A 26,756-nucleotide genomic window follows, 5' to 3' on the forward strand; every position below is an offset into this window, starting at 1 on the left:
AGAAGAAAGGTAAAACCCTCTCTTTTCAAATCCTGCGTATTTCACCGTGTTTTCACGCGTCAAGTTTTGTTAACAAATCCTCGATAACTGTGCGATAAATCGATTCCAGATAGACAACAGATTCTCGTACTCGAAATTAGTTTTGTTCGAAATTTAAAGATAATGGTCTTGAATTTTCAAGTTCACCTGAGAAATATCTTAAAATATCACCCTTCTAATAAAAAAAAAGAAAAAAAAAGGAGAAAAGAAAGTCAGTTCTTAAATTCAAAAATTTCCCCACTGTTAACAAGATATTCATAAATATATTAAAAGAAAACGACGCAATAATCAAAAAATTACACAAGTATCGTGAAACGTTAATCTCGTTTCTTCCTAACCAATTTCTAGCAAACTGCGTTCTTCTCCAAAGACCTCAAGATATCACAAAGCATCCCTCACGGATTACTTCAACAGCTTTTCCCCATTTCGAGTGTGGTAAAGCGGTTGAGTAGTATAGGCGCGTGTGTGGTCAGACATTGAACACAGACCCTTCGAAGGCGGCCTAATAAAAGCCGAAGGAAAGTTGCCACTTGTTGCTGAATTACGCAGTAGAGAACTATACTGGCAGCGATGCTTAAGCCAACCAATATCGTCTCGGTATATCCTGGGAAACGGAATGGCCGCGTCCAGTTCGCATAAATCGCACGGAAGGGAAACAGAACTCGAGACCCGTGTAATCTTGACGCTTTTAACATTGAACACACACGCCGTAGTGCGTGTCTGTCCCTTCCGTTTCCGCCACGTTCTGGTAACAAGGCAAGATTTATCGCTGGACGATATCCATTATACATTTGAACGTACACGTTTGCTATACGTTTGTTGTAATGTTATAACATTTTCATTTTTAGTAGATAGAACGTAAGTTAGTTGACTGAGGCGCGATTCCCAATCATATTTTGGCTTAATTCTGTTGTCTTCGTTATTTCTCAGGCATCTTTCCTCTTTTTCTTTTTGAATATTTTATTCGTACGAAAGGTGGAATATATAAAAGATAGTAAAATTATATCGAATACTAAAATCACATATTTTAAAAACTATCTATATCTTAATAATCTCTGTTGAAATAGAGCATTCATTTCGAGAACAACTTTGCAAAACGACTGTTAAACTTCGTACTATTATATTGGTAGAAACAAATTTGCAGAGATAAAATATCCGAATGAATAATTTTATGTATCAAAGAAGTATAAATTTCCTATGATTTAAAATACCATACAACCGTAAGATTACAGAGTACAATTTCGCACATCAAATACCCCAATCACGACCCTCTTTCAATTGCACACATACCAAAAACAAGATATCTATAATTCATTTTTAACAACAAACACATTCGCAGATCAGAGAACCAGGAATCAAAATTATTACTGTACCGTACAAAAAGCCAGCGGCACCGAAAGAGAGAGAGATCGCCAGCTTTTTATTCCCGATTTTCCTCGACGATATTCTCTGCGGATTATCTCTATATACAGTGGAAAACGCAACAGCAGTCCGCTCTGAGCTTATGCAAGGAGAGAGATCAAAGCGGTTTTCCCAAAGCTTGATCGTATGGATTTACGCTTCGTTAGTTGCCGCGGCCGCGCCTTTGGCCTTATTATCGCTATAGTAAGCGGTCCATCGGGACGACCGACGACCGATGGAAATTGCTCGCGAAACCGCTCGGGATTATGGTAATCGCGCGATGCTCCCTACGTACTCTCGTTAATTTACCTCGCTCCTCTTTTTTCTCCCATCACCTCGATAAGGCTTCTCTCTGAATCTACTTCGATTTCCATTGTAATTCCTTGCGCGCTTATCACGCGAAAACGGTTTGAATACGAAGGTACGCAATTTTTATCGAAGAATTTTGTTATTAATGTATCTGTTGGAAAGATCGAACTTTGTTTGATTAATGGCGAGTTACGGTTTAATTAATCATCTTGGGTATTATCTTATGGCGATGTAAGGTGGATTTGTTATGATGCTAAGGATTTCGAGATTTGGAGTTGGACAAATCGATACACTGGAATGTCGTTTGTAGAGACGGAATTTTAAAAGTGTTTAAATATTATTCGACATGTCGCCGATTGTCTAACAATAAGTCACGCGTTGTGTGAACACTCTCACGTTTTGCAGTCGATACGAGTTTGCAACATTATTATGTATTTTACAGCAAATGTACGAACATGAACTTTTATTAACTAAACGAATAGTTATATGTGGTAGAAAGAAATATGTGGATTCTTATTGTATGAACGACCTGATTATACGAACCAACTTGCCCATACACATAAACGGAGTTCTATCGTATGTCACTTAAATCAATCGTTCAAATCAGTAAGGACTTTTAGTTTCTGTTGCATATGAAATCTCATAAGACGATACTCTATACATTGTTTATAATTATACACATGCTCATGCTTTCACCCTTTTTTGAATCCTCGAAACTACTGCACTGTGGAGACAGCATTATGTACCTATATTACAGGAAACGAAGAAATTCAATTTTTGAGGATAACATTTAATTTGACACTGTAAAATCATATATTTATTGCATTATTATATCGTCATTAGACAGCCTATTTATAGTAGGCTATTATTATTCCCAGGTTTATTAGACTAACGTTAGAACCTTTTACTAAATAAGATTTTGATCTTTTCTAAAAAAAGAAGCTACGAAAAATTAATAAAAATTGGATAGCTAGAAACATGTACATGCGTATAATATTTCTATTATATAAATATTTCTATTTTATAATCATATCAGAATATAATTATACTCTCAAATATCTACCTGTAAATATCCAAAAGGCGGAAATTTTTACGTTTCCTCTTCGAAGCCACCACAATCTTTTCTCCAAAATTCCACTTGGAAAACATCATCCTCCGCTGCTACGGCATAATATTTTCACTCTTACCTTCCCTAGAATACGCATTAGAACTCAATTCCTCGATCTGCGCGCTGGATTTCCTCATTCTTCCAAGTGAAACAGATAGAAATCCCAGCTTTACAGAAGCATATTTCGCCGAGTCACGTCTCCGCGCTTCATCCCCCAAGAAAACCAAGACTTCATCCGTGATTGTGGATCAAAGAACCGTGGTAAAAATTCCGGTTCAGGGCCCGTGTTGGCCAGCTTACCCTCAAATCCATGGCGTATACGCGGGAGATGTTTCCTTTTGAACGAGTTGTAAACGTCGGAAAATAACTTGCCTCCAGTTACGTACGTCTTCGTGTGTATGCAGTTTGCCAAGTAACATCAGTTGGAAAGTTTCCCCTAGCGCTGTGTACCTCTCTCTCTCTCTCTCTCTCCTCTTCAACCATCGTAATTTCACTGTGGAAACATTCGCAAACAAGTTTACCTAATCTCCGAAGTAAATTCGTGTACGCGTGTTTGACGTTGCTCGGGTATTAATCGTGCTCGATTAATCGCGCTAGGTAATTTTGCGAATCGACCTTGAATTTCCCCAGAGAGAGAGAAAGAGGGAGAGAATCGCGTTGGTTCTTCCGGACAATTCGTTTAGCCATTTCGGTTCCGAGCTGTTCAGACGATCATTCTAATTTAGCTTCTGCTGCAGAGAGCAGTTTCTTGGAATTAATTGTATTTCGACGAAGATAAAGGTTGAGGTTTTCTGGTTAGAACGGCAATGAGAGAACGGTAGAATTATTGAGATTTCGGAAGGTGGCAATATTTTTGGAAACGTGGAAATAAGAAATGGTTTTAGGGGCATAAATGAACGTAGAAATGGACGCAATGAAATGGTTTTTAAATTTATTGCCAAGCACAGTAATAAAATTCGAACACGATATCAAAGTTTGGTTAGAGTTAATTGTGTTTGGAAGATAAAGGACATTTACATTTAGACAAGTAGAGTCAATGGGCAGAAATTCGTTTAATTAAACCTTAAGCTGTTTCTATAAACGGAGTACAGATAAATGCAGTGCGGATAAATGAAGATAAATAAATTATGCAGATATTCTCAATACATATTTGATATTCATTCTGTCTCTGCATCCCAATCTTAAGTCTCTCCTCGCGCTCTCTGACGTTCGAAACTCGCTATAAATACGTAAACAGCTGGCTAAAATATTTATACCGAATTCCTGTACCTATAAAATTAATTAAAAGAAAGTCGAACGATCTCATTATTTTTCGAATGCCAGAGGTAACGAACAGGGACGTTTGGTCGATCAAAATAGTGCGATGGCAATTCACTCAATATAGATCATTTCCTGAATTATTATATTTTACTTGATTTCGTAAAAGGACGCGTAAGAAAATCGGAAGAAGATAGAATGGCGAAAAACGAAATTAGGTTGTTGAAAAATGTAAGTTTGGATTGGTTGACGATTTCGTAATAAACTGGCAATTAATTAGCTCGAAGAAAATATGTATTTTACGTAATTGTTTAAATTGATATTCTTCAGGTTCCTTTTAATCCAGCTCGATAATGAAAGAGAAACATTTTAAATAATTGAAAATTATGTTAAAAACTCGGTTGATCTCTGGATAATCTTTATTAATAATAAGAAAACGGTCTGAATAATTTCTTTTTCCTTCTGCTTCAGTGTGCGGTGACATTCACGGACAGTTCTATGACCTGATGAAGTTGTTCGAGGTGGGCGGACCACCCTCCACGACGAAGTATCTCTTCCTTGGCGATTATGTAGACAGGGGTTATTTCAGTATCGAGGTAAGTTTGAAAATTCATTACGGTACTCTCGTTCGCTCGAACTTCGCACAAACGCCTCCGTAGATCGTTATCGCGTTAAATAGAAATATTAACAAATAAAAAAAAAAAATGGCATCGCTGCTGTCTGATAATATCAATTTACGCGATTAAAACTTCTTATTAGAGATAAAATAATAATTTTAATAATGATACAAACGATTGGATACAATATTTATTCATTACGCGAGACTGTTCTTTTATTTCATTGAAAACTTTCATTTTATACAATAAAACAGGAATTATTATTTTATCCTCCGCTCCAATTGAAATTTTGAATTGTATCGGATGAATTCCGTGTCCTTGAGGTTTTAGAACGCTTCCATAAATCGTTATCGCGCCGAATGGATGGAAATGTAACAAATAGCGTAGAATCTTTTCCCTTGTATTATTTCTTGCGGAGGAAAGATAATAATTTATTTTAATAATTTTTCTTAGAGACAGGGAGAGAGAGAGAGATTTCTTCTTTCAATAGAAATATCAAGAAAAATAATTATGTCGATAATTCCTCCTGGTATTGTCATTCTGTGGTCGTTTAATTTTATCACGATGCTCCACAATTTTCAAAAATACGTTTCTCCAGCAAAATTTCGAGAAAAATGTTCTTTAAAATTTTCATTCCACCCTATATAATATCCATGATTATTTTACTATCTAATTTCGTTCTATTATCGTACCAATTGAAATTTAGCACGATATCGAGCAGATTCCAAGTTCTTGAAGGTCTTCCTATTACGATAGAACACGGAACGCGTGCAGACTCGCATTCACGAGGCACGTAGACCGGAAGCAGAGAGTTTCTCTGCTCCTTCCCTCGATTATCGGACTTTCTAATTAGCGATCCGCTCGGTTAATTACCAATTAATATGCTCTCCGTTTGTCCTGGAATGTGGTAAACCATCGAGAATACGAAGTTCAGGCCTTTCTCATTTGAAATTCCCGCGTTCGTTCGAAACTTGCACGGATTTATTCCCCTTTAGGTACTGCGAGGCGCACTTTATAGGATTTCTCATATTTTCCTAGTAATTGGCAGAGCATAAAGAGAGGAAATTCTATTAGGTCTGCTTTTGAAAGAATTTAAAGGAAAATAGCTTTTCAGTCGAATAACAGCGATTCGATTTTTCAGTGTTTCGAAATTTTTATCGAAAATAAGAAAGTTTGAAATTTTGGTTTACTAATCATACGAAATTGCCAGTTAATTAGACGGCTGTGAAACAGAATCGTTTAGAATTATACTAGCGAGTAATTAGAAGCAGTTTGCGTACTTCCAATGACTAGACAGGGACATCGTTGATACAAGTTTTCATGTAATTAGTATTGTTTGGTAATCGGAATGGTACTTATCAAATTCTCCGTTTGCACTAAAATGTATAAATAGCATAATGTAATATACAAATATTCTATTTATGTTGTTCCATTTCCATTACTCGAATTCTAAACGTATCGAAATACGAACGAATAAAGTAAAATAGTGAAAAGAAAATATTTGTTCTTCGTTAATGATTCATAAGAAAACTGAAGTATTATTAAAGGAAACAAAAACTGATAGTAGGTATAAGTGCTATAATATACAATAATGATAATGATAAATGTCAAAGAGGGAAAATGAAGGAAGACGATGTAGAAGAAAGTATGCAAGTACTCAATTATTATAATAATTGATTTATCCTGTTACACCAACCATGATTATTATTAACGACGAAACACATAAATTATTCCTCGATATTTAAACGCATCGAACTTCAGCTCAATCGTTCCCGATATTTCATCGTCAAACAATTTTTTCACAAATATAGAACCGTACCTGTATGAGAAGAAATCTATAATACCATAGTAATAAATAACGCTTGCCGGAGCTAGACGACTTGTCGTCGTCCACGTGAAAAGACGTCCTTACGATCGAGCAGGATGAAAAGAATTTCAACCGGTGGCTGGATTGAAAAATCGAGAAGCAGTATAGCGTCCGTTTTTAAGAGGATCTTGCCGCAACAACGTGAGCTTCTGCGTGACCGTGCTCGCACACGCGACCAAGAAGGACGCAGCGAGCCTCCATCGAGAGATCGATACTCTCTATCCGCAATATGCTTCGCTGGATTCTCAGGAGAACGCCAGAAGAAAACAGATCCTTCCAGTTTTCTCTATGAAATACACATAGGCGTCCTACGATATTACGATACGAGAAGATATCGCGTAGTATCAGCCCTTGAGCTTGCTCTTCAGGTTTATATTCTCTATGGTTATTCGTAATTAAAGTGTATAATGTTTTATGCAAATTTTATGAACGTTGTTAAAGAAACGGAATAATAGTTGTATCGTGGAAAATGCCAATGTTGGGCGCGCTATGATTATATTAGGTTGTCCGAAAAGTTTCTTTCGTTTTATGAGGAAATAGTAGACGCACGTTTTTTGTTTTATATTATTTTGTCGAATTACGTATGATCCATTTTGTTCTGCTGAGATAAACACCATGACATTTCACAGACTTGGTTTCACGTTTGTATGAAGATGCATTGTTGTAAAAAACGCGTTTGCGAAAGAAAGACATTTTCCGGACAACATAATATATGAAAATTTCAAGATGCAAACATACACAGAAATCACGTAAAATGCAAAATATGAAAAATATCCAATAAGCATTAAAAGCATTAGAAAGCTATAGTGAGACGTGGAAACATAGAAGAGGCAGATATTGTAGTTCGGAAAAGGGGAGAACGTGTAAGATCTGTGAGAGAAACGTTAGGGTGTTGAAACGTGTGATGGAAGATCCCACAGGAATAGAAAGCGAGGAAAAGATTCTAAAGGATAAAAGATTGCATCAGATTAAACAAAGTAGAAAGAACAGGGAGAGAAAAAATGTTGTTAAAAATGGTGGAAGAAATACTAAAGATTAAAAAGGTGTCATAAGCAGACGGTTAGCAGTAAACTATGGCAAATAATAGTTTAAGAATACGAAAAACTTCTGGCGTAGACTATTAGGATGAAGAAGATTGGAAAAATTGTAACCAAGTGGCATTTCTTGGCTTCGAAATCAAATAAATCATTATTATCGTCGAATATCCAAAGTAAAGTACTTGTTATGATATTAAATAGACGAAAGAATTCTCTGCTCGGTCTCTCTTCAGTTTTATTCGCAAAAGTTTGAATCTATATAGACGTGTGGTCTAGCTATAACGCATTGCGACAGTCTTTCGAAAGTAATACTGCAACAATGACAAAATCCAATTCTTATTGAACTTGGATAATTCGATGTCTATTAAAGCGTAATATTGGGTCGACAACTAAGTAATTGCGGATATTTTCAATACCATCTAATGACAAAATCCGCAATCACTTGGTTGCCAACCCAATACATCCTGACGATGGTTTTACGAACAAGAGTGACGGAATAGGAACGAAAACGACGATAAAAAAGGACGTGGGGAAAGGATGTAAGGGAATATTTTGAGAGGATGATGATAAAAAGAAGAGAACAGTGTGTAAGAACGGAATATTTAGTAGCAAAGAGGAGAAGAGAACGTGAAGGATATAAGTGGGTTAAGAGCGCAGAAAAAGGTATAGGAAAGCAAAGTGACAGGGGAAAAAATGAAAAAAGCGGATCACGGGGAGACTCGTGTAAAAAGGGAGGAAACGAAGAATGAATTGATTACTCGGTTAAAAAAGAAAAGGAGGGAATACAAAGAGGAAGAAGATATCGGAATGAGTGAAATAAAAAGGAAATAAAATATAGGTAAAATATAGGAAAAAGAGAAATAGGGATTTAGGATAAAGAAATGGATAGAAATAACGAGGAAAAGAACAATGGAACGTTATATGAATCATATTCGTAAACAATATGTTTCCATATAATTTAATATACATGTAACAATTTTCAAAAGAGAAAGTAAATCGAATAAGAGTTCCTTTATACAAAAATGTAAAAATGATAGCACGAATGTAGTGGAAATCGTAACAAAAGTAGCTTCCAAATATTCGTATTATCTTTCAATAAAAATGACTATGTTCTACACAGAGAGGGTAGTTTACGATTCAACTGTGTGGTAGCCGAAAATGGTTCCGATTGAGTTTCCAATGTATCTTGGATAAAGTGCCAATTTGATTTGCAGAAGTTGAATAAATAGTAGCAGAGAGAAGTAAAACATTGAATTTTTTATTTAGAAGACAAGTAAAACAAACGAATTCTACTAAACTGGATTCTACTAGAATGTTAAATAGGGCTTGAACTATAACATCTATGGTGTCATAGAAAGGGCTTATTCTACTATCTTAGGACCAAGAAGGATTCTACTACTTTAATACAGTTGAACAGGTCATAAATTCTATCATCTTTGTCGCACACACTAGTGAACTTAAGCAGAAACTGGAGAGTTCTACTACTCTTACAAATAAATTTCCATCTTTATGGTTATCGTCACAGAACTCGAGAGCTCGGAGCGTTGATTCTGGAATATTACAATAGGGTGCAACATTCTCCATTCCGTTTTGTTTCAGCTATTCCTAGATCTTTGTTATTTATACTTTCCGGTCCCTTTTGCACAATCAACTTAATATTAAAACAGTAAAAATTAGTTAAAGTCACTAATCATCGGTATTAATAAACAAGTGGAACAGATTGGATTCGAAATACCTGACTATGATATTTCACTTGTCAGTTTACCAACAATTGATGATATCGTCAATTATTGCGCAACAAACGTGCTAGTAACGTTCCAACATAAAAATGGATATTACGTTGATAAGATTATGTCTACCCGCCATTCAAACCTTACGTTCGCCTACTCTCACAATTCGAACATAAAATCCGCCGATATACCGATAAATTGATTGCACGCGCGTGTAGCGCTCCGCCATAAAAATCTAAACTAAAAGTAAGAAAAATAAAGAACGCGCCAACTAAAATGAGATATAAAGCCACATAACTAAAAACTACAAGAGATGAAGTTAAATCAAGGCCTAGTTAAAGCAAACGAAGGAAGAAGCCAGAGAAAGATATTTCCAAGAGGAGGTGGAAGATCACGGAAAACCAGAAACAGGATTAAAGGCGAGGAAAACCGTTCAGGAAGACGCAGAAGGAACAAGTCAGATGAGTCGGGGAAAATTGGACTCGGTTAAAGGAGAAAGAAAAAAGAGATGTCGCGCAATGTTCAAGGAAAAAGATAGCTGCTTCTTCGGATCGAAGCGATTTAAGAAAAAAGCGAGTAACGAATAGGGAACGAATCGAGCTGGATGGTTATGACACACGAAGGAAAAAAAAAAGAATGACAAGGGAAAGATAAATTGGGGACCATAATTCCGTGAAGGATCAATCCTTTGACCCTCTCTTATCGTTCTTATCGGCGATATCGTTCATCGGGTTTCTCTTATGTGCGTCCTCGGCAGCTCTTATTTCCGGTTCTAGTCAGAGACACAGTCCTACGAGAAATACATTGTTTCCGGCTCGTTTTTATCGATATTCAGCCACGGAATTACTTGGAGGAAAACGACGATACGATTATCGGAACGCGGGGAGGGAACAATTTTATTTTCCTCTTAGAGAAGAAGGCTCTACCATTCAACGTTAAGGTCAGATATCTTCTGTGATCCTTTGCAAGAAGAAGATTGGGAGAACGTAAATGGTCTCCGTAGTTTATGGGAATTGGCCTCTCGATACGTTTTCTTGGCGATGTACGGGATAGAGAGAAATCGGAGTAGTTCGAAGAGGTCGGCAGCTCTTGGGTCAGTTTTGGAGATGACCGATTAGAAATACGTTTGACTCTTGAGAACTTGTGTTTAGCGACACGTTAGGAAAAAATTTATGGGACATGTTTGTAACCTTCTAAGCTGCCTTCGAGTAAAGTTTTGTCTTATATCTTTATCGTCTCTATTCCTGAATCTTCGTATATTCGTTGAATCACAAACTTGCAAATATTTCGTCCCGTCAAAACATGTAGCAAATACATATTTCATTTAGAGGTATGAGAATAAAATTTTCATGTTTATACTGGGCATTGCAAATTCATTTATTTCTATGGAATGACTTACACCTTACCAATTCGCAGAATAAAGTAAAAACCACGAAAATGGTAAAATTAAGAGTGCAAATATCGTGAGCAACGTGGATTTAAACAGAAAATATTGTTTCAATTGTTCGCTTTAAATATTCACATGTGTTATTAGCTGTAAATTAACGATGGTCCATGTCACTCTTACAAAAACATATGAAAACGATCATAAATTAAAATATACAAATTCCGTTTGTTTATTACCAGAGGAAAATTAAAATTAAGATACAAAATTTGGAAGATTGCGGCGGACTTAGATGCACAAAGCGTCGTTACGCAAGCGAGCCATCCAAGTTGCACAATTTTTGGCAGCGATCGTCGCGAGCAAACGCGCAATTTCCTTATAACTGAAAACTCCACGGCCTCGACGTAACCCTCGAGTCAATTAATTTCACTTCGTTAATTCGTTCGACTGTCTGCGTTGTTCTTGCTGACTCTTTTGTACTTCTGCCGTCCTTTTGTGGTGCCACTGAAACGATATACTCCCTTTTTACTCGTCCCATAATTACGCCCGATACCACAGCCATATCGCAATGAAATCATTTACCTGGTCATTGTTCCGCGGCTTGCACAATGTAAAATGGTCGCGCAGACAACGTCTCGTTCGTTATTTCGGTTTGAAGGACGATTGAACGCGAATGGTCGAGTTCTTTCAGTTGGAATCCTCGTCAAAAGCGAATCTTCCCAACGCAAGATGAATATCGAGCAAAGATCGATGGTTCGGCGCGTTAATCCATAGCCGGTAGAATGCGTTCAGAAGTCGATCTCTTGCTTTCTGTTTCCGCGAACTCTGAGTGTCTTTGGGTTCGTTTGAAAATAAACGAAGAGTAAAATTCCTGACTCGGTTTGAGTTAGGTTCTGTAGTTACGAAAGAGGCCTGTGAGAGAGTGTGTGATTGCCTTGATTTCTGCGCTGTACGTGACGATTGTATGTACCTATTCGCGAGGATAATTTGATGTCTGGTGCTCGGCGAACGTTGTGGTTGAATGTGTTCTTTGCTACTCAATGACGTTACGAGTTTACTGTTTAGGATTGGTAAGTAGCATCTTGTTTCGGAGTGATCGTGATGCGGGAGTTAGAGGCAAATTAAGTTTGGGTTTATACTATTTGTGGTGGAAGGTTTTAGGTACGGTGATGTGCAATTTATTATTATTATTTCGTACAGGTTCTTTCGTATATTCGATGTAGAAATGTTGAGCTGCAGGGGAATGCTACTCAACTAAATGAGAGGATAATGATTATGGTAACATAGAAATACCTAAGGAGTTGAGTATATCTTCTGGTTGTTGCGCTCTAGAGTGGCGTTATTTCTAGAGCAAAGTTCTTCAAGGATCGTCAGAAGTATCAGTTTAATAGCTGATGTTTCAAACAATTAGAATCAAAATTATCTAAGACTAAACTTGAAAATTTACTCGATTCATGATCTTGTCTCGTAAGTCTTTTCTCAGAAAGCTCATCAAATTCAGTTAAATTGTCAAAAATGTTTGTATCTGTTCGCACAAATAGGTTTGTGTAAATTCTATTCGTCTAATTGGACACAAATATTTTTGACAATTTAACTGAAACTGAGAAGCTTCCTGGAAACAGACCTACGAGACAACATGATGAATCGAATAGATAAAAAGTTCAAGTTTAGTTTTAGAAAAATTCGCTTGATTGTTATAAAAACCTGAATTATCCTCGATACTATTCGATCCTATGATGTAGGACACGGTGTTTGGCTATCGAAGACGCAAAAGATTAAAACCTCTTGTCAGCAAACATAAATCAACACTGCCAACAACGTACTTCGATTCAAAGGTATCCCTTTCTTTTCGCGATCCTGTCGCAAACTTGCCAAACGAAAATCTTTATCTATGTCGTTCCATCAACCAAGACAAGCATCGATTAAATAATTCGCTGATTCGGCTGTAAACATGTGTCACGTTTTGTTACATGCTCCGACGTGTGCAAAGAATCTGTTGTCCCAATATCAAATGGAAATACTGTAATTTCACGCGACGTGTAATTTTAATTGGCGTAGAAATTTCAGAAAGAGCGCATTGTTTGTGACAGGTGTGACCGGACGCTGGTATTTTTGTTTCGCAAAATTGGAAGGTAAATAAGATTGAGAAAATCGTGGATCACAATCGGGACGATTCTTCGGGATACGTTGCAAAGCAACGCTTAGCTGCGCGTCTAATTTATCGGCTTGGCAAATGATCGTGCACTGTGTCACTGATCCAGACAACGTCGCTCATAGTCACTGTGGGTGGCATTAGTCATCGTGCCAGATTCTCTTGTCTTTAACCACGTTACTTCGTTTGTACAGATTAGTAGAACCGTCTTGTAATATGTACCGACCTCTGCCTCTTGTTAAAATTGTTTACCGCGTTCCAAGACGAAAATGATCGCCTTGGCAGAGTTTGGAGGCGCAGTGAAAAAGTCGAAAGCACTGTTAAAATATATCTCCTTAATCTGTTGTAGAACTAAGTACAAACATATTTTTGTCGTTAACGTATAGTTAGATGTATCACGTGTGTACTGTGTAGGGCATAACTAATTCAATAGCTACAGATTTTGTTCACGTCATTTTTTATTACCATTAATAAAAGAAAATGGTGTGCAAGTCTATGAAAAATAAACAATTTTTTAATTCTGTGAATGTTCTTTTATTGGAGTTTTTATTTGAGTCGTAAATTATTGAACGATCGTTCGCGACTAGAGAGTAAAGAAAATTAAAGTAGAAGAAAGGATTTGATATTAAATAAATATAAAATAGTATTTTCAAGCTTTAAATGGCAATTATGACTGATATTTACAGTTTAGTTAATGTAGCGTCGTATTTTAAAAGATTTTATGCATCTTTTAATGGAATTATTCGTTTACGAAAGTAGGTTATTCGTTTTCTAAATACGTGCTCTAATTAATAATTTTTTTAGAAGATTTTCCAGTTCTTCCAACTTTTCCTGCTCTCTGTATACGCGTATGCAAACTTCCCCGAGTTTCCGAGCAAGAAAGGAAAAACGGGAGGAAAAAAGTCGAGGTTATATTCCATAGAATGGAATTACAATGAAATTCTCAGGCCACGTACTTCCAAGATTTCCCGATTCCACGTGCACCGCTTAAGTATGTACAGTGTATAAAACGTATATAGTGTATAAAACGTGTTAGAGTAACATGGCTCCGGCGTTATATGCACGTTAGAGTCGTCCTTATTTCTATTGTGTACAGCAGCCTCTAGAAGTTATAGTGCAGTCAGCCAAACGCTATCATCCAATTCTTTGAAATGGCAAATTTTTCTGAAAGCACCTATGCTTTTCTTTTCCTCTCTATTATAGTTCTAGAAATGATATATGAAGCGTTTAATTCTTCGACAATGGAGACATTTTACTAAGAAGTTCATTTCGTCTTAAATTCGGAACAATTTTACTTGAGAATGCACTGTACATATTAAAAATTTCGAAAAGAATTTTTGAGAGCGCGCTGTATTTGCGAAGGAAATTAATTAAATAAGAAAAATTAATTCAAAGATGCATTGTATTTCTATGGAAATTTCTACTAAAAGTTCTACTTAAAAATGCACTGTATTTACAGAAAAAAACATATTAAAGAAGAATTACTTTAAAGATGTATTTCCATAGAAAATAAAAATTCTATTTAAAGATGCATTCTATTCTGTATATTTATTTATTCTCTGATATGACAAAATGTCGTAATTGTAGCGGCATACAAGTTTCAATGGACGATTTTTTTTTTCCTTCAAAAACAATTTTATAGCGTAAACGTGCAAGAATATTGCAGCTGAGATTACTAGAGGGTAAAATTCGCGAAGCTAAAGCTTAGGATTGATATATACATAAGACACTGCGATTCTGTGTTCGCAAAATAGACTATCGTATCTAATAATAAAACGAAAATGGGGATTCACAATGAGAGGTAATAGCGATGATAGCGGGTAACAGACACGCGGACAACGCATAAGCGCGTGACAAGGACAAAAGCGGACGTGCGCGTCGATCATTTTCCAAATTTCTATTAATCAGCCCTCTGATGATGAACAATCGTGTGACGAGTAATTAACCGCTACTCCGATAGTTTCGTAAATGAACAAAAGACGCGTGCACTTAAATGATTCGATGAATTGTTCCTATTATTGTTGTTAATTACACGCGTTCTCTTCCAAACGAACAGGATATCTCGGCATGTGACATTCGCTCTTGTATCATTTAATCATTGAAAATGGCAAAGTGAAAAATGAATACACTGTATTGTAATTTGACCCTCTGACAAGTTTCAATAAAAAAAGTTACTTCGCTTTGCAATTTCTAATTCTTTTGGTCTTTGAAGAAAAAGAAATGACGAGAAGGAAAAGAGAGGAGGAAGAGCTTCGGTCGAAAAAGATTTCTCCAATTCGCAATTTTTTTTTTTTTATTCTTTCCTTCCTATATGGATTCAATGATTCTTTAACATTTTAAAAACTTGTAGTCTTCATAACATTACGATAAACTATCATTTGGTACTTAACCCACTGACAGTAATATTGTTTTCGACTAATCTGATCCGCATAATGGATCTTCCATTTCCCAGCCTGGTTTCTCATTGTTTCGAGCTTTAAAAAATTTAAAAATATTCTCAGGTACTTACTATAGTCTCTCATTTATTATACAAGTGATATTTCAACCAAGTGTTTAGACGTTTCTGTAATAAAAATAAAATTTCGACGGGAAGTTAGTTGATAGTACACAGTATTGTAATAAATAATTATTTTAAAAAAGTAAATGCAGGATTTACCCACAAGACCATGATAATTCATGATCAAAAATAGAAATTTTTTAGTCCTTAGAAAAGTAATTAATCTGAGACCTATGTTTGCGGGATTTTTTATTGGATTATTTATTATCGAAAAACGATACGAGACGTTAATTTGGAAAATAAAATGATTCATAGAAACGAATTAAAAAGTTAAAAAAATAATTTATTGAAATTGCACCAGATTTTATTACGGAAGACATATATTTTACACACAATTTTTGCATCGGTGTCATTTATTTACCAAAAAGACTGTGGGTGGCGATACGGGTCGCTGGAGACACAGCGCTTATTTTAATTTCGCTGAACTGAATGGAGCGAAATAAACGATATTTGAGCAATCAAAGCCTTGTTGGTGTAAGGTTTTTCAGGTGCGACAAGTCTGACACTTTCGTTTTGGAGAAAGTGGGCTATGAAAATTTCGCCTGGAGCACAAGGATCCGTTATGTCAGTGGATGCTTAATAGGTTCAATAACAGTGTCAAATTGGTAGGAAAATTACGATTTGCAAAAAATTTACGATTAAGGTATCCTGAAATCATCGAATCGACGTTGATATGTCGCGACGATTCTCCTAGTCTTTTGGAATTACCATAATTTCGCTCTTTCACATGCCTCCGATAATGAACTCGGTGACTCGCAACGTGTCTCAGCCGGCAGCATCTCGCCTAATAAAACGAAAATGCACTCATAATCCTGTTATCAAGCCAGCCCGGTCAGGAACAATAGCGGCGACGCGCGTTCACGCGTATTCATAGCTACTTATACACGATTGTTCCCTAGGTCGTGGAATATGCGCGACGTGCATTAATACCTGTGGATACCCGCATTTGAAACAAACGGTTAATGTATACACGATGAATAAAACATAGCCTGGCCCTGCCCCTCCTCCTGACTTCTCCCATTTCTCGCCACCCATTCGCCCTTCCTTCGATATCGATTTTACTAACGCGGCCAAGTTTCGACGATTGTTTTCCGCCGAACTGTACGTGCACTTCGTCGATGCGCTTTCATCGGAAATAAATTATTGTTGTGGGATTGTAAGTGGACTGTTTCTTGTTTCTTTTTTTCTTTTTTTTGAATTTTGGGGGGAAAAATTAATTTATGTATTGGGACTAGTTTATAAGTTGGTTGGGAAATTTTTAATGAAATTTGAGAAGACATTGGTATTTTGCAAAATAATTCATTTTTTCCTAGCTATTAGGTCGTCCGAAAAGTTTCTTTCGTTTTATAAGGAAATAATGGACAACATTTTCCGTTTTATATTATTTTGTCGAATTACGTATGATCCATTTTGTTCTATCAAAATAAAGATCACAACGTTCCACAGATTAGTATTTCATATTTGTATGCATTGTAAGATGCATCGTTGTAAAAGACGTGTCTGTAAAAGAAAGACACTTTTCGGTCAACCTAATATTTTGGAGCAGCGTTGCGAGCTCTTTTTTTCAGAAAAACTTTCGGCGATGAGTTTCTTCAGGTAAATTTTACTTGAGTTTCCTCGAATCCTTGGGGGATGAAATTTTTCGTAATTGTAATAATGATGGACGCTTAAAGAATAGAAATTAGTAATGTTATGTTGCCTGGTTTTAATCATAAATATCGTTAAATTAATGGTAGCATTTATTAACATTGCAATAGCAATTGACAACGATCGATTATGTCCATTCTATTTGTGGATTAGAATATACGCATTAAAACAAAGTTGTGATTTAATAGTATCGTCTGACGCCTATATAGTGTCGTAAATCATCGTGCATAATAGAATCATCATCTCTTGTTTAGTTTAGTTTACATAATTCACATTAGATTTCCCAATTCTGAGTGTTGCTTTAATTTTAGATTAGCTTCTAACAATAGATGTATCTATATATCTCCATATTTCGTATCTCCATCGATTTATATTTATATAGTAACTATTTTTAACTAAAAGCCAGTTACTAACACGGCCCAAGGTAGTGTTAGCGTAATGTGAAATCTCAAACAACTGTACGCTTAATCATGAAACTGGAGAGGTATAAAAGGAAAGGAATTTGCTACTTCTCTGCCAAAATTCTCACTTTTATCGTCGACGATGCAACCTCAACAGCTTGTAGTTCGTATTAAACGCGCGTTCCGAAAAACAGAAAAAGAGAAAACGGGAAGATTAATTACGTGCCGACCAATTGCGTTGAAACGTGAACGAAGATTTCGCGTAGGCGCTTTTGTTCGCGGTGCATGCCAGTTCCGCTAATTTCGTCGTCTCGCGTCGAGCCGGCCACTGCAATTAATTAACCAACGCTTGAAATAAAGCGAATAATGCTTCTTTCTATCTATCGCTGTGAATGCCTTTGTAATCTTTACAGTAAAGTTTCACCGAACTCTGTATTTCATACGATGCAACGTTTTGATTTATTTCTATAGAATCGAAAGATTCTATAGAAAATGATACGTATACTTTTATTCGTAAACGTTTATAAATATTGTTAATTCTGTATGCATATGTTCATAAAAATTCTCTGTGAGAATCGATCGTAATATTCTACCCAATAAAAATATATAAATATTATAGTTGTTGGTAACGATAGTATAATGTAATATAATATAATTTGCTATAAATTATTATATATTATAATTTGCTATAAATTATTAAATTACCTTTGCGATCTTCAAAATGTTTACAAATTTTGTTCATAAACGTTTATAAATTTTGCTAATTCTACTTATAAATGTTACTGAATATTGTCATTTAAAAATAATATATGAATATAGAATAATATATTGCTTCGTATAAATGACAAAAATTTGCATTGTTTTGTATTGATATTGTTTAGATACTTTTGCGATCTTCAAAATGTTTACAAATTTTGTTCATAAACGTTCATGAATTTTGCTAATTCTACTTATAAATGTTACTGAATATTGTTATTTAAGAATAATATATGAATATAGAATAATATATTGATTCGTATAAATGACAAAAATTTGCATTGTTTTGTATTGATATTGTTTAGATACTTTTGCGATCTTCAAAATGTTTACAAATTTTGTTCATAAACGTTCATAAATTTTGCTAATTCTACTTATAAATGTTACTGAATATTGTTATTTAAAAATAATATATGAATGTATAATAATTTATTGATTCGTATAAATGACAAAAACTTGCATTGTTTTGTATTAATATTGTTTAAATCTCCGCGATCTATATTTTGCGATCTCCGCGAAATATATGCCTGCGTGGAACTTTTCGTATCCCCTGTATACTCTTTCGAATTCATTTTCAGTGTTTAGGAATACAATCATGATAGACGAGTCTCATAATAACGCTATTTCAAAATGTTTCGCGCAACATACATAATATGCTCGTAAATGGTGTCTACACGTGTTGGAATTCTTTCGTTTTCTCTGTAGGTCTGAACACGAGGCATCGTAGTACAATTCGTTCGTTCCAACACGGTAAATGTAATTCATGGCGCGTTATAAATTATAGAGCCAGGGCGCGAAACCGAGAGAAATAGAGACTAGAGACGGAAAGACGGGCGGATAAATAACGCGTTTTCAGCTCCGCGCTGGAATCGCTCAGCCGGGCCAGGCCTCTATAAAAAGCAAATTTCCCGGGAAAATAAAGCGGGTCGCCATCGATGTTCTCGCGTTGTTCGCTCGCGCCAACGCAACGCTACAAAGATCCTGGGAGAAAAAATACCCGCGATTTTCAGTCCGATAATTTTGAATCTTTTATTTTCCGCCCCAGCTTCCCCATTTAATCTATCGCGATTCGTGAATTTATAGAATTTATAGAAGCGTTCTTGCACTAAATCTGTTATTCGCGATATAAATAACATAAATATTAACGATATTTATAAATATTACTGTAGCCGGTAGAACCACGTCAACTAAAATTCGTAAACTTCCGTAGGAAATTGATAAATTTGCAATTTTTTTGCATTTTTTTTTTGGCAATTCGAATGATTTATTTTTAAAAACTTGTTTCTCATATACCGTTCTATTTCCACTTCTTTATAATCGTTGGTTGTTGTTCCAACGTTAAACTAAAATAGTATATTTAGTTTGACGATAACTTATAGCCAAAATTCTATCGTGAATAAAAGATTATAGATTTTGGTTACGAGATACGATAATATAGAAGAATGCTGGCATATTAAAATGACAATTTGTCCTTCTTTGTTGCAGTGCGTATTGTACCTGTGGGCACTTAAGCTGTGCCATCCAAACACACTGTTTCTTCTCAGAGGCAACCACGAATGCCGTCATCTTACGGAATACTTCACATTTAAGCAAGAATGTAAGTAATCTCGCTTTCGCAAAGAACACGTCTCGAAAATGTAAGCATTTTCAGGAATTCATGAATCTATGATCTTTCGATGAATTTTTCATACGTCCAACGTTTTTTACAAGAATTCATAGTTCGATAGCTCTGTCGTTTAGAAATTCTTTGATTTTCAGAGGAGAAAATCATTTGGGATATTCGCTGAAGCAAAAATTTTTTTTTATCTTTCGTCGCCTTTTTTTCACGAGAGCGGCGAATTTCGGTATATTTTCAATGGATCGCTTCTGGTTTCCCTCGGTTTCAATTCCCAAAGTTTCGTATTTCAAATTTCTACAAAATCACACCCACACGCACACACATATATATATATACATGGTTAGCTATCTGAATAGAATCCAGGCTTTAGAATATTTCATTCCCATCTTTCGTGTTCTTTATTTTGTCGAAACTCGCAGCATTCTTTATTATGATGCTGAACTAAACCGATTTTCTATCCACAAACAGATTTCCTCTTATTAGGTATCGTACAAAGAAGGATTTTAATATTCTTTGCCTCTCTGTTACGTTCGTTTACTTTTTGAAATTGCACGTTGGTTTTCTACCATTTTCTTAGGCTTTAAATAATATTATCATTAAAAAGAATGTTTCAGTCGAAAATCCCAGTGTTTCTGCTATTCTCTTCGACTCTAAGCATCCTATATCAGTAGATCCTGATTCAGAATCTTCTTACTAGCTTTGTACCACTTTGAAATAACCTTGTTGAAATCTTAATCCTTTGACATAATAAAAATTTGGAACGAACAATTTGACAAATAAGCAGAACCTTGAACACACCTTTGAACTGTTTACAGGAAATAAATATTAATAACTATGTTATGTATAATAACAAGACATAGAAATACGTATTATTTCTATCTATTAATTTGCATAAATTTCTTTTCCAAAATTCTGCTCACGAATCTCAATTTCTTTCTCTACCGTCAACCACCTAATTTAAATACTCCTGTTATTCTAATTGCCTAGAATTCACAGCTTTCTTCGAAACATTAACCATTATTACATTAACCATCGTATGAATCATCGTAGTAGATAGTCAGTCAAAAATTTCATTTACGAAAAATGTCTGCTATCATTATACTAGATCGTTGTTCAACGAATTCTATAAATCTACAACACTAAGAAGTTGTTCATGAATTTTAACCGACAAGAAGATGAAAAAGTCATGCAAAAAATGTTTCTATTTCCCGTTTCACTGTCAAGCACAAACATACACATTTCCATCTCTCGCATTCACCGAAAATCCAACAAAATAATACTTTCAGCTACCCGTATCTGCTTCTCTAAGCCCGGAAATCCAGCGAGATTCCTCGGCGAAATTCCATTTCGCCACGGAACACGTCAAACTGTCGTGAGCATTCGTGATCCGACGAAATTATCGCGGATCCGGGATCTCCAGGTCCAGGGACCATTTATTCAGGTAGCTTCGACGGGAGGTTCTCGCGCGATCTTCGTGGAATTGCAGGATCCGAGAGTTTCCGCGTGCAATCAGCGATATCTCGAGGCTCTCTGCGTGGCGCAGCGGAGGCGGCCCGTGGAAAACCGTATCGATCCTTGGAAAATTGTCCGATACTGGGTCAAGCCGCGTGTATTTACGAGGCTCGTGTTAACCCGCCACTGTGTTACGCTCGCGATTTTAACCGTGTCGATTTGGAATCAGGTTAAGGTCAAAGACCGAATCATTCGATTTCTAACTCCAATGAAACTGGATGAAATGATCGTGCACTGGATGAAACTGAATCCTTTAGATTTATGCAGCTCCATCGCGATCAGGATTTTATAATCTTGTAATGGATTCTAAGTTCATTTTCAAACAGAGATGTACATAGCGCGATATGGAATGAGAAATAAAATGTAGAACGATGGGAAGATAGGAATGAAATATAGGAATATTTCATGGAAGAGCGGGGTGTTGATCATTCGTTTCTTAGTTACGGCACAGAGAGAACATATTTTACGTTAAAAATATCTCCAAAGAACTTGAAATAATATTCTTGAAAATTCCTATGAATTTCCTGTCGCGCTAAGAAAAAATTTAGTTATCCTTTCCATACAAATCAAACAAATTGTAATCTAGAAATTGCTCAAACAATTACGAATTTAATTTCAATAATTTCTAATTTAGTTCCTCAACTTTAATAATTTCGAAAGAATGTTTCAACGTCTCGTCTCTCATTTAGCAGACCCTCGATAGGAATGATTTCTCGATTTAAATCATTTCAAAGGAAATGTAACATATTTCGTGCATTATTATCGAAGAAAGGCACGGTCGAAACCAACGATATTCCAATTCTCGTTTCTTCGATTCACTCGAATCCATTGCGGAAGCACGCCGTTTCCATGTTTGCTGCACGATGAACGAACAAAGTGGTGAAACACACGGCAAGAACGAGGGTTGTTCGGCGATGATGCCGCGACGAAACTCGCAATCGTTCCGTTCTTGACTTATTTATTCGGGTCAAAAGCTCGCAAATGAGCTTTCTGGAGTGTCCCAGCGCGATGTCTGACTGGCATCAAAAGAAAGTCAAGGAGACGGAACTCGATCTCCTCGTTAATACAACGAGAGAAGCGTGAGCGAGAAAGGAGGCCGAGCTGAGCAGGAGGAGCGTGTAGAAGCGTGTTGGCAAGGATGATATTACGAACCATGTGCAATTAACAAGAACCAGGCAACCAACGAACGTAATAATCAAGATTCGCAGTTCTCTGCATTCGACACGTTTATCGCCGGTCTATTTTGGCTGATCGTGAACCGCTGATTTCATTCTACGTTCTAGTCTTAGGTGATTCTAATTAAACGAGAATCTTTGAAATGTCTCTCTGGTTTCTCTTTCAAAAGATATAATTAAACAGAAACGATAGTAAGTACAACGATTTCAGGAAAGTAAGAATTTTATTTGCTTGAAACGATACAACGAACTTCGAATTCCCTTTTTCCCCTTGGACTTCCCTGCTGTTCCCTGTTGTATACTGTCCACAACGAAATATCAATTTGATAATTCTATTAACACTAGAACTTCCTACGACTCTTTTCTTCGTCGTTGTTAGAAACCGGTCGCAATTTCTGACAAAATTAATGTACACTTTCATCCTATCGCTTTAATCATATTATTCTCAACACCTTGACGGGCGTAAATTTTAGTGCCAACTGGCACTTTACTGGCTCAATTTATTGTTGTATAATTATGATACATTTTTTGAAAAAATCACATTAAATTCATCTTCGTTAACCGAATCTCTATCATATTATCTTAAGTATTTTCCTACACTTATACATTATATATGAATTTATTTATTTATTTCCTGACTGATTTATTTGTTTGTTTCCCATACAGTCACAGAAATTTGCATAATTGTTGAGGTTATTAAATGTATGAACAGAGGAACGCGTGGATAAATTGTAAGGTAGAAAATATATTTTAATACAGAAGTGTAAGTACAAGTAGGAATATAATTTGAACACTATGACTGAAAGCCCCGAAACCATCGTCGCCTGTCTACTGTCTATGATCTGCCTTCGTCCCAGTCTATTGTCTATACGTTGTCGATGGCTTTAGTGCTTGAGAAAACTAAGAAGACCAGATATAGAATTTTCTTAGAAGTGGTGACCGCTTTAACAATAATAAATTGTTTTCTCACCAGTGTCTATCAGTAGATCATTAGACCCACAAATTGCTGGTCTTTTCAGTGTATTTCTAAATCGTTTCACTCTGATAGAACACGATCGAATCTAGGAATCATTCGTCATCGACGCACCGATTAAATTGCAAAAAAGAGCATAAGCGTAACGACAGCGGACGACAGGTGGCAGAGCAAAATCACGTTTACGCAATAGCGACGAAGTGTTAAACAGAGGTTTGTTTTTCTAGTATGTTAGTCCATGAAAGGTAAAAAGAACGTAAAGCGACTCTCATTGTTATCAGAAGCCTAAGATATTTAGTTTTATAGCGATAAAACGAAAAATAAACTAAAAAGACTAGTTTGACAAAATAATATGTAAATGTAACTTATGAAGTAACAACACATATAAGGATACAAAGTAGATAAAGAAGTAAATAAAAATAAACAACGTGATGTATTATCATTAATCAAAATTAACCTAGTCTCTAGCATTTGAGATGACATCGTTAATTATCTTGCTAGCTGGGGAGTTTAGTTTCAAGAACCTTTTAAGGGGTGCGTGTTAAAATCAATCGACGACGAGTATACACGTCGAACGTAGAGCGAATGCTCCTATTATAAATTTTACGAAAGAAGTAAAACAAAACGAGGAAGGATTGTATTTATGTTCGATATGACATTAATAATTCGTCGTTGAAAAAGCTATTGTTATTAAAAACTGAAAAATTGCCAAAAGATAATAAAGTCAAGTATACAAAACAATTTGAGGGGTAACCGATATACGCAGCATAGCACATAAATGGGGATGCATTGGGAAAAATAAACAACTCAATTTATAAAAAGTGATACATTATAATGGACCATAATCGATATACCAAAGAGAATAATCAAATAATCAAACTTTTTTTCATAAAATACATAATAGGTTTTTCGGAAATATAAAGCAAACATACCACTAAATATCATTTGTATTACTTTTTACTAGAATTTGGAGTTTTTATAGTAAATGATAATCTTGTATTTCACACGACGAGTATATACATCAAACGCATCGAAATAAAGCTTTGGATTGACGTGTATACACGTCGAATCCAGCTAACTGGTCAAACATGATCGAACAAGGATGTAATAAATTCATATAACAACTTGAATTTTGCCGACTATGTGGACTGTTGCATTATGTCTACAGTAGATTCGTCGAGTAGACAGACAAAGTGAGGAAACGTTGTTGTTGAGCCTCAAAGAGACTGTCGAGGTCAGCCTCCGATCCAACTTCCTGTCTTGACGAAGAAGAAGGGCTTCCTGTCAATGAAACGTAATTTTCAGTTTTTATAGAAAATGATAATCTTGTATTTCACACGACGAGTATACACATCAAACGCATTGAAATAAAGCTTTGGATTGACATGTATACACGTTGAACACACTTAACTGGTCAAACATCATCGAACAAGGATGTAATAAATTCATATATCAACTTGAATTTTGCCGACTATGTCGACTGTTGAATTATGTCAACAGTAGATTCGTCGAGTAGACAGACAAGGTGAGGAAACGTTGTTGAGCCTCAAAGAGGCCGTCGAGTTCAGTCTCCGATCCAACTTCCTGTCTTGACGAACAAGAAGGATTTCCTGTCAATAAAACGACCTCCCTTGGAATCCTTTGGACAACCTGTCTGAAGATTTGTCGACGTTGAAGCTGGACAGATCGTTTCTCGTGGCTGATACTCGGGATCTCATCCGAACAGATCTCGAATTTGCTCGAGGATCGAATCTTTCGACGAGGAAAATCGTTTCGATCGTTGTTACAGACGTTAAACGAGGGAAGAACGTTAGAAAAGTGGAGTTTAGAAGACAGAATCGAGCCGGAAGTCGGTTAGTGGATTTAGAGAGTTGAAGAGTTCCGAGGGACACTTGGAAGTTTGTAACGGATGGTTCTTTTAATGGAGGTCTTAGGTTCGATTGTTTTAGATGTTTAGAAAGCTTGTTTTAGAAAGTAAATAGAGAGGAAGATAAAGAAAGTTGTTGATCGAAGCAGAATGGGGCGGTTGTCGCTGTTGGATGTTTTATTGGCACAAGGATTTCGAGTGGAAGGAGGTTTGAAAGCTTTTTCATTAATTTTTCACAACTCTGAATGTACGATAGTATACGGAAGTATTCGAACTTTTAAATATTTCGAAACATTTTAAAATCTCGATAATATTAATTTACTTAATTTTTATCTGGTTTTATCTGTTGTTAAATTTTTGTTTGCTTACTTTTCAGACGTACAAATCAAACTAACAAATTGAGAAGAAATAATTTTCAATTTCTAATTCCCTTCCTCAACAATACTTTATGTTTTATTATTTATTATTTTATACTTATTTTTAGCTATTTATTAATCTCTAATTTATTTCTTCAAAAATAAGGAAGAAAGAAATAAACATAAACGAGGATTAAAATATTAAGAGAAAAACTCAGAAAACCCAGTTAATCCAAGAAGCCAAACATGACAAAAAGGAATTTCAACTCTTTCTATTTTATGAAACGTTAAGTTTTCCCTTTTGGCTTCACTTTTCACTCGAGGCAACGAAAATTCCTCTATAGAGGGATTTATTATTCTCGGTGGACATACGGTGGCTGGGTACAAGAAACGATCCTTGAATTCGTCCTCCCTTTTACGATGTCCTCACGCATGTGCACACGGAAATCTGCACGGAGGTTCCATGGCCCGTCTACCTTGCAGCCCTTCTTTATTGCTCTCCAGAGTCTTTTCTTCCCTTTTCTTTTTTTATCTGCTATCCCCGACCTTTTCTTCCGCCTCCTGGAAAAGAGGATACCCGTTCCATGCTCCTTTGTAGCTGGCAAGCAACAAAAGTTGACGTGTGGCCATTAAAAAAGTATCTGGCTGCAGTGAAAAATCTGAGCCTAGACTTTTCACACCACCTTCGAAATAATTGACGCGTGAAGAACATTTTCTTTGAAAAAGAGGGTGACTTTGGCTCGTTTGTGTGGAGGGAGGAAAAAAGGTTCTTGATATTCGAAATGGTGCAAGGGTGAGGTTTCAGAGTGGAACTGACGGAGCAAAATAATTTATTCATAATTTTTCATAGAAATTTTATAGACCCTCGGGGTTTGAAAAGGACATGTAATTTTTTTAATGGCGAACATGGCTAGCACTAAAAGCACAAAGAAAGTTAAAATGGCTAATTTGCAATTTTTTATCAAAGTATTATAGATTTCCAGTTTAATCTTT

General features: G+C 35.9%; 1 protein-coding gene across 9 annotated transcripts in view; it reads left to right on the forward strand.

Moving 5' to 3' along the window:
* The window catches only part of LOC132909776 (serine/threonine-protein phosphatase 2B catalytic subunit 2-like), a 234,993-nt gene that overhangs the window by 142,743 nt on the left and 65,494 nt on the right, over positions 1-26,756 (forward strand). For all 9 annotated transcript variants that reach the window (XM_060964859.1, XM_060964861.1, XM_060964866.1 and 6 more), the window contains exons 3-4: positions 4,586-4,710; positions 19,748-19,859. In XM_060964859.1, the coding sequence (XP_060820842.1) occupies positions 4,586-4,710; positions 19,748-19,859 (237 nt within the window). The remainder of the gene's footprint in view (positions 1-4,585; positions 4,711-19,747; positions 19,860-26,756) is intronic.

The sequence above is a fragment of the Bombus pascuorum genome, chromosome 8 (genome assembly GCF_905332965.1).
Source record: "Bombus pascuorum chromosome 8, iyBomPasc1.1, whole genome shotgun sequence".
In the NCBI taxonomy this organism is placed as follows: domain Eukaryota; kingdom Metazoa; phylum Arthropoda; class Insecta; order Hymenoptera; family Apidae; genus Bombus; species Bombus pascuorum.